Here is a 10354-nt window from a genome sequence, read left to right as displayed (position 1 = left end):
AGAGCTTCAATTTCACGAATTAATTTGGATGCGCATTGTTTGCTAATATCAAGCAATAATTCTTTGAATATTCATACATTAATATTATACTTGATTAATTAATACATGGTCATATATAGTTACGGGCTCCTAGAGCTGATACGTCAAGAAACCGACTGTTTTTGTACCAAATTCAACTCATATTTTTAACTCAAAGATTGTTAGATCATAATAGCGCAGCACATACAATATATATTTTAAAGTTTTACTGTTGATGGATGTTTTAATTAATGTTTTTAAATTGTAAATTTGTTCTATGTATGATGTAATTATGAATGTTTTACCATATTTTTCTGTCGAGGAAAACAATTTTTCCATGTACAATTTAGTATGGAACGAATAAAGATTTGATTTGATTTTGATTTTGATAATCTGATTTGTAGCTACGTCGTTTTTTGTAGACTTGCCCCAAGTATGGTTATTTTCTTTTTAGTCCACAAGTCGCCTTTTCTATATTTGTCTGAATACAAGTTTGGGTATTACCCACTCAAGTAGTTTGTTTGTTTATTAAATTTTCCACACACATCAAATAAGTATACCTATGAAACGCAATATGTGCCAAAATTTATATTTTTACTAATATTAATTCAAACTCTGTCTAGACTACCGTTTTTGTAACAACAATGTCCTTCACAGTATTGCATCCATAAGTATATCATTAATTGTAACGTATATCAGCCGATCGATTTCCACTATATAGAATGTTTCCCTTAAATACATCGCGCCGCTAAAAACTACGCTGTGGTTAATGACTATCTCAATTACAGTGTTCAATTCTCATGGTATACTATAGGATATGTATTCTTCTTACACCTCGGCGTAATGGTGGTTGACAAAGTGTTAATGGAGTAACATTCGTCTTTCATCGATATACTTTACCATCTTCATTATGTATAAGTACGTATAGCTAGTCGTATAAATATGTCGTATGCTATCTAATGATTAAAGACCGACGACTGGCGTAATTCCAAATTGAAATTACTAAACTTCAATCAAAGTCCGACACGAAATCATATATAAGATTTGTATTATAACATATATTATATCTTGACGACACAGCTAATACCATTACTATAAAAAGTTAAGCTTGGTTCGTACGCAAGGACGTAGACGCAACAGCAAGCGAGTTGAAAACACGTCGAAAAATTAATCGATTGTGATTGGTCAAATCCCTTACGTTGCGTTACGTCGTTGTGTTGCGTCTCTAGTGGGACCACGTATTTAATATAACTTGAACCAAACGTTCCTCACTTATAAACCTAAATCAACATAAAAGCGTTTATTGACCAATGATAAGCGACACATCGAATAATTCATCGCTTGTGATTGGTCAAATCCCTAAAAAATCTGCATAGTAATTATTTGTTATTTATTTACGATACCGTGTCTTTATCAATTGCTGGTTTGTATCGTTTTAATTTAATACTGTTTGTAAACGCTGCTTGGAATCCGGGCAAACGCCAAACGTAGACAAACGGGTTGATGGCCGGTGCAAAGGCCAGAAACAACCAACCGACTACAAAAAAACAGTAAAACCACGGATTATAACAGATTTCAATGCCGCCAATTGTTGCAATGATGCATAAAATCGTCATTGGCGTGTGACATATAAACATAACCGTAAATATTGCTGCGAACAATCCCAGGCGACTTCGGGTCCGACTAATCGAATGCACCACTCTCTTATCGTTCAGTTTTCGTTCTCTTGTCGCTAGCAAACTGTATATACGTTTATACACAAACGCAACACATATAAACGTATACAGATACAGCACTTGAGCCGCTAGATGTTCTCCGTAAAATCGAAAAGGTTCAATAATAGAAAATAAAAGAAACATAAGCATGACGCTGATCCATAAAAATGCACAGAGAATAATGTACTTATTTCTCGTCATCAGGAAAGGATATTTAGCCGGTGATTTTACAATAGCAATGTAGCGATCTATAGCGATCGTCGGTATATGCAGAAACGATATCGCAACCAGACAATAATTTAGTCGAATTGTTATGATTGATGAATTTACGAATAGAAGGACCCACCAAACGATTGCGTTTGAAATGTACGATAGTATTAAACTGCACAGTACGATGTTCCTCTTCGTGCGCACGCGAGAACTTCTGATGAGCGTGCGCAGTACCAGTATATTTGATACTACAACTTCTAAAGAAATCAGGAATATGATAGACGCAAGGATACGATCGAATTGGTCTGTGGTTTCGAGCCATTCGGGTATCGTTGCATTGTTGTTAGTTTCCAAAACACGAATGTAATGAAGATAGGTCCTAAAGATGCCCTTGAATAGGCAAGTCATCATAGTATTTTCGTCAGTTTCATCGGCCTACGAGACACAACTAATCCTAACAACACACCATCCTCATGTTCGACAAATCTGCCTAGAACTTTCGTACGCAATATGTACTAATGGATTGTATCACCAGAAGTGAAGAGGAGTGGCCTAATACTGATTTTCATAAATTATTCGCTCATGGCTCGTGTATGTCTATTTCGGAATTCCGTTGAAGTATCATTGCTAATCACAATACGAGTATTAACCTGCCAACTACGCATATATGAATATACAACTGAATTTCAGGAATATATTCGCTTTAAATTTATACATGAACGAGCGGTAACGGTATGGGAAATTACGTAGCTTTCCCCTGGAAAAATCTGTATCTATCCTGTGCATTTCCGCTCAACCTCCCGTCTGCTCCGCGTAATGCTCATAGGAAATAACATAGATTCTATTGCTTTTCGCTTACCGTTACCGAATTAGTTAGTGTAAATGGCATTTGGGCCTATTCAACTACGCATATATGAATATAAAAATGAATTTCAGGAATATATTCGCGGTAAATGTATACACAAACGACTATTTTAGACTAGTAGAAAACGTTTGGTTTTATGAAACGCAAATATCTTGATAACTGATTTGGAGCGTGTTTTCTAGAATACCATTTGTTTTGAAGAATTTCTATTGTTATTTTATTATGATAATGGACAAATAAAGCTTTTCAGAATTCAGTAATTATTTTTTTATTCATGGACACAATTGTTGTACACTATTTTGTCGTACTGTGAAAACATGATTTCGTCAAGAATGGAGGAGAGATTTCCATGTTAAAACCACACAAAGAGGCTCATGTCAAATTGCACTAAATGAATTAAAAATCAAGTAAGACTGCCGAGAGTGATGACCAACATTTGCATAGATAGGTACGGTAAGCCTAAAGGTAAAAAGGAAATAGAAAACATAACAGACAAAAAACAACTCATCCTGCCAATGAAACAACAGGAAAATTTAAAAAAAAATAGTAGAAAGTAGACGAGAAGCGAAACTAATGACGATGTTGATCTCTATAAACCCCGTCACTGATGAATATGCTGATCTATTAAATCCCGTTTCAATTCAATCAAAAAATGGTATAAGGATATTATTAATATTCATACAATATAGCACTATTATAATTAATTAAATTTAACCACAGTGTCGAATTTCATTCGATTTACTTCTGGTGATTTAGTTTACACGCGCTAACATAATAAACTATAATATGATAAAAAAAAAAAGTTAATCGCTGACGTCACCCATTTCTTCCGATGGTTTTGCATGTTGATAAATTAGCATACATTCGCTATATAATGTAACAAACGTATCTATTGTATACGTATAATAATATAAAACTTATGCAAAACAGGTATATTTCTACTTGATTGTGCATAATCCTGTATAAATATGTTGTTAAATAAATAAATAAATAAAATAAATAAAATTATTAGTAAGTGGCACATTCTTTCCGTTTTTTTGGGATTGGAAATAAATTACAATACTGTAATCATTCGATGCACTTAAGTATGTATAGCATACAAGATATACAGAAGGATATAATGATATTAATATTTATAAGGCATAATATAATAAAACGACAATCCATATTAAGAATACAACAATCGCAAATAAATACATTTACCATAATAATACAGTACATTGAACTATAACCGTTTAATGTAACAATTCTTTAATTAATACAGTACTCACTCAAATGAATTAAAATGAATAATTTTACATCCGATATCACAAAAATAATTACCTTGCAAAAATTAGCTTTAAGGACAAGTAATCCTCACGTGGAACCGTGTAATACTGTATATACATAATTTATATAATTTCCTCTGTGGTATAATATACCACGAAATATCGAAAACCGTAAACGTTCTCGGAATATTTCGAAAGTTTGTTTCAAGTCATTAAATATAAATAAAAACTGTACATCGTAAGTTTCTTTCATATTTTATTAATAAGCGCTGTACATTACAAAATAAACACAATGATAAGTAATTTCTAAATCAAAGATATTCTACAGTTGTTTTGTATTGCCTTTGAACATGGAGTGTATATATATTTTACATACCGTCCTGATGGTAGCTATACATATATATTATCGTACAAATATTTTAATTATGCTATCAAATACATTAATTCAATGTAGGCGTGTGTCACTCAATCTGAAAAATACAAGCGCAAACTGGCTCCTTCTAAGAATATATTCAGCAGAATACTAAAAGACCGGTTTTTAGCATTGGTTTGCTCTCATTGAAGATAGGTTACTTCAGGGTAAGCCTACTTTGAGTAGGTGGTGGGTTTCTCTCACAGGTTACTTCAGGGTACAGTGTACTGATGGAACCTCAAGGTACGTGTGTGTCTGATTGAAATCCTATTATGTTTCGTATACAATCTAAACATGAAATAATGTTTGTAATAATCTGGAAGTTGTAGGAGTTTGAAGAAAGCATACAATTAGATATTTAACACAATCATATATCTTAATGATAATGATGAAAACGATGAATGTGATGATGATTTTGAATAATGTTGGAAATGACAATAAATGACGATGAAGATGTCGATGAACTATTAATTTTGTATTACTCTCAGGCAGAATTCATGAACAATGCTTGAGATTAATTTTTTTTTTAAATAGTCTCTCTCAACTATATAAACAAGGTCATATACATGGCTGCAGTCGCGTTCTCAAATTTGAGTTAGTGTTTAGTGAGCTGTAGAGTTTCTTTGCACGCGACTAAAAACACTGAATATTTCGATGGGGTTTAGGTATTAAATTAAATTGTGCCACAAAAGCTGATTTATCGAAGAAAACCGTTAAACATGTATAGATGTAAAATAATGTTACCTGGGTAAAATTGCGCAAACGCTTTCATTCCGTAAAAGTCCATCCCTTTAACAAGTGCGTCAAGTTGTGGCTTCTGCTTGAAGATCAAATAGTGATTACATGCAGTTGTTACGAATTCTAATTTATTGGTGATGTTGAGTGATTTGTTCCAGCCCACATCAGCTACCAGTTCATGGAAACTGGCATTATTAGACAGATATTGTAGCTCACCCTCTTCTGTGACATCGTTAATCTAAACAATTGGTATATAAACTTTATCGAATGGCTATCAAAAACCATATACCTGAACAATACTGTGATCTTAGGCCTACAAGTTACATTTAACAACGTTTGGTTAATTTTTAGTCGATTTTCGGTACTGCATCTATTTCCGAAGTATCATAGGAATATTTGGTAATACAACAAGTGTGTCTCACAAGTATCTAGTAGTAACCTAACCTTTAACCTAACCTTACATGATACAGGCACCACATGTGATATAAATGAGTTGCTGTAGTACAAAATATTTCTTTATATATATACTTCGGAAATAGATAGTATATGAAGATATAGGAATCGGGTGTAATTTTAATTATACTAATGTAAACTTCGAATTTTAACCTTACCTTTTGGACTGTAGTCTTCACAGAATCACAAGGAATCCATGATATACATAACTTTGGGTTTTCTTGGTTTATTAAAATTTCAGTAACGATTGGATTTAAAAATGAAAGTGAATGATTGCCGTGTAGTACTGCTGCTGCCAGGAGTTGTCCCACGGCATAAAATGTTCCGTCAACGACAGGAGATGTTTTGTTTATTGGCACCATTCTCTCTAAAACGAAACAACAAATGTTGAAACTTGTGACATTGCACATGTCTATTTTAGTGAAATGTATTAGGTCTAATTGAATGACATCAGATCTATTTAGTATCACTTAGCTATTAGGAATATTGAGGCTTTCAGGCTTATTTTAATAAAAATATTTCAGGCTTATTTTAGTGAAATATTTAGGCTTATTTTAGTGAAATATTTAGGCCTATTTAGTGCTTATTTAGTTAAATGTATTTCAACTGATGACAATGACGAATGAATAAAGACATGAATAAAGACATAGATGTTAAAAATGAAAACCTTGTTTTCCGCAAAAGAACCGGTTTCTGATTTGAGGAATGGCAAGAGTGAACAACTCCCTCGATGGCACCTGTCTATATGAACCACAATCATCGACAACAATGACGGAAAATGGACATTTGGATTTAAACGCACGATTGTTAAAGGCGCGAAGTGCATCCTCGCCCTCGTGGCTTGTACGGACAATGATCCTTGCTCTCTCGTCGTCAGTCACAGTGCATTGCACATTGTACCATCGTTGTAAGCTGGTCCGCATTGTATCTTCATCGCTAAATTATTTTTTAAAACACAAAATAATTATATACATTGGGCCTACTAAACTTCTACAGTATCTTTTACGTAAATGTGTAGTTTTGCCAAATAGACAATTTACAACAAAATCTATACTTACACCATTGCAGTGGTATAATCTGAAGGTAATAATTCGTTCGTGACATTATCTGTAAACACCATTTCTTCGTTCTTCAACAATGTTAAATATGTTCTATAAAATGAATAACAATTCAATTAGACCTTCTTGCTATCACAACTCTGTGGCAATAAGCTGTAGGCTAGGCCTACCATGGTTTAAATAATATGAGTTTCCAGGCGTCTGGATAGTTGTAGGATAACATTTAAAATCAAGTTGAAAGAACCTCAAACGAAAATAACCGTAAAGCAACATGTTTAAGGCTTGGTTCCCACCATGGACGCAACACAAACTTGCGTTAAGCATGGTTTCCGTAATGCAGCCTACGCAACGTAAAGAAAATGCGCTTTTTGTTTGCTCCGCCTGCGTGAAATCAAGCCTGCGATGTTTGCAGCACTGCTGCGTCGTCAGTTCCACTTGTGATTACGCAATACAGAACTTTGCGTCAATACGTCGCTGCGTTGCGTTTTAAGGAACCACGCGTTAGCGTCTATGTCATCGCGTTGCGTCTACGTCATCGCGTTGCGTCTACGTCATCGCGTTGCGTCTACGTCATTGCGTTGCGTCTACGCCATCGCGTTTCATCCAAGTGAGAACTAAGTTTTAACAATAACCTTACCGAGCAGAGGGTGAACTGGTATCTGAGATGGCCAACAGATTAGATAACGTAGATAAAGTAACTTCGTTTGTGGATGATGTAATAGGGTCCTGATGATGGAAAGAGAAGTCGATATTAAATATGTATAGCTATGCTCACTGTTTAATGTCATTTAAAAATTAAAAAACTCTAACTGTATCTGAATATCGACAATAATACTGTTTAAAGAAACAATGTAACCTCTAACCTCCTGATCCATAGAGTGTCGTTCAGTTGTCTGTTCAAAGAGTGCCTGTAAAGAATTTATACGACAATTACGTGTATTTTAGTTAAGCGTGGTTCCCACTAGCGACGCAACACAAGGACGTAACACAACGCAAGTGAATTGACCAATCACAAGCGATGGCTTATTCGCTTGTGATTGCTAACTGTCTATAACTTCGCTTGTCATTGGTTAAAACGCTTGCGTTGCGTTTACGTCCTGGCGTTACGTTCTAGTGGGAACCAAGCTTGAGTATGAGTGTTGTGTCTAACAATACCAGGATTATGATAATGGTAGGGCCTAAAAAAAGTATGTTTTTTACTACCAACTCTCAATCAATTCCATTTTCATAGCGCCATTCCAGAGATCATTGCTAATACAGAATCAGAACAAGTGAGTTTTTAAAGTGACTCATGATGATGAGTGTCTAAAGTCTAAAAGATTGTTCAAGGGCCAACTGAAAGTCTGATCACCCAAGCTATGTTTTCGCCTTGGAATCGCCCATATTTCCAAACTAAAAATATGTACCGGAAAAGTTTGAGATGTTACTCCATATTTAGCATCACACATTATATACAGAGAGCCTTGTCCGCAGGCGGAGATCACCTCTGCACCGCCCCATTCAAGATCAGAAGATGCATTCAAACGCTGTAGCTTCTTGAAACTTCCAACCAACCCGCTGTAAGAAAATGATCACAATATGACAATTATTGGTGTCTGTGAAAGCATTGGTGGACCAGCGATGTGCAATGCAATGTTCCCTTCAACCTACCAACTCTTTTCCTTACGCATGTAATCAATATTTTGGGGACGTTTATTTTGCATGGAGAACCGATCGAATTAGGAGATATTATTTAAACCAAGGTAATCTAACAGGATGCTGAGGTCCGGAGATCAAAGGGTTTATCTGTGGCTGCGACACGATCAGTTCCACGACCCTTATTAACAGACACCACGTACCGCGGAGAATACAGTACTGTTGGTATTTATCGCAGCCAGACATAAGATCAATGGACTGTTATGAGTCCCTATCTTGTCAAGGCGAGCTCAGTGGCCTGTTGTTAGATTGTCTTGTTTAAACCAACCTAAGAAATATAAAGTCAAAACTATCTTCCTCTTTTATCTGGAACGTATCTCTGAAAATTGCCGATATTGCGTCGACCACAGCCTGCGGTGAAAGTCTTCTTGTCAGGACAATGTTACCAGTCATCCCTGCAGAAGCTAACCGGCTTCTTCTCTTTCCTCGTGGTATGGTTATCGTATCTCCGTCTTCGTGTGGAAGACATACAACATCCTTTGTTGCGAGTCGATCTAATACTTTGACAACGGCTGTTCTATGTTTTCTCTTCCTCGTCGAATCTGATCTTTTATGTGTCTATTGAAAATAGTCATTAAACAACTAATTGTAAAAATAATTATTTGTACGGTTGCTTTTTCAAAATTTTTTTTATATTTTAGGTATTATACAATACATTTATGAGAAAAACAAGCAATTAATGAGAAAAACAAGCAATTAATGAGAAAAACAAGCAATTAATGAGAAAAACAAGCAATGATTGGATCTCAATAACAAAAACAACTATTAAAAACGGAAGAAAATATATTTAGGCCTATTACAGGTCTGCGTCCAATTAAAGACCATTTTTGGTCTTTGATTGGACGTTTTAGTGGTTTGGTCTTTATTAGAATCCCTCTAACGAAAGGCCGTAGAGGGGAATCAGTTTAATGGTATAATAGTTTTCTTGCCCTGAAGGATGGTGAGGGTAGTGTAATCAGGTTGGTTTCTTCTGTCCATTTATGTGTATTTAAACAACTACAATCATTTTCTTAACATTTTCAATGGCTATAGGCTACCATAAAAATGCATTAATTTAAAGTGGTCTTTAATTGAAGGTAGACCCGTAATTCAACGTCTTTTACCTACCGTTGGCGCAGAGTGAGCAGGCAGGACGTCATCAAATGCAGGGTCTGTTCTTGATTCATCTTGAAGACCATTAGAAAAGCTGTATTGTTCGGTAGCACTACCACCGGGCTCAATTTTTACCTGTTGAAAAAAATGTATTAATTCTTTTCAATATTGAAAAATACGTGAATGTATACGCCTATTCTATTCAATTAGAAACATTACACTACATAATATCCATGAATTATTTATAAACCATGTTGTTCTACAAAATAATTATTTATGACTTTTAGGGATCGGCTAAAAAGGTTATTTCTAACTGGATTTTCAAATTGTTTTATAGTACGTACGTAGGGGCATGCATTAAATAAACGTTAATTGTAACTGCTCTACCTGTATGTAATGTCAGTGTACTGTACTGTAGTAGATTTTGTTATAAAAAACTAGGCCTACTTTATAGAGCAATACACAAACCTAGGCTGACTTACCGCCGAAGACATCGTCGTCGGGTCCGGGTAGTGATCCGTTTCCCTTGGCACGAACATCACTTCTTGCTTCAACCGAAACAAAGAGATATCGCCCATGGAGTTCGGCCTACTTTCTTTCGTTGTCTCAGTTACCGATTCATATACATGTGGCCGAGAAATACCGCTACTAAGTTCATTTATTTGGCCAATGTTATCAATACAGTATGCCATGTTTTGCGCTCCTTCAGTATCCGAATCAATATAGGTGTATACAGTTAACAGGTCTGTACGTGCGGTGATTTATTTATAAATAACGATTCGTGAAATTTGATTGTTTATATATCATGACCTCCAGGGATCAACTACAAA

The 10354-nt window shown here is 35.2% G+C and overlaps 1 protein-coding gene across 1 annotated transcript; it reads right to left on the bottom strand.

The window, feature by feature from the left end:
• Positions 1–4115: 4115 nt before the first annotated feature.
• LOC140049184 (uncharacterized) lies at positions 4116–10228 on the bottom strand. Its single transcript, XM_072094004.1, has 11 exons — positions 10007–10228; positions 9540–9659; positions 8701–8990; positions 8144–8294; positions 7601–7645; positions 7375–7463; positions 6738–6830; positions 6347–6615; positions 5838–6046; positions 5233–5464; positions 4116–4776 (listed from the first exon to the last, which is right to left on the bottom strand). Exons 1-11 carry the CDS (start codon positions 10214–10216, stop codon positions 4727–4729), a joined length of 1758 nt encoding a protein of 585 aa, XP_071950105.1. The 5' UTR covers positions 10217–10228; the 3' UTR covers positions 4116–4726.
• Positions 10229–10354: the final 126 nt, after the last annotated feature.

This window comes from Antedon mediterranea, chromosome 5, assembly GCF_964355755.1.
Source record: "Antedon mediterranea chromosome 5, ecAntMedi1.1, whole genome shotgun sequence".
Classification (NCBI taxonomy): domain Eukaryota; kingdom Metazoa; phylum Echinodermata; class Crinoidea; order Comatulida; family Antedonidae; genus Antedon; species Antedon mediterranea.
Note: the sequence above shows the minus strand (reverse complement) of the source record. Positions and strands in the feature narration are given on the sequence as shown.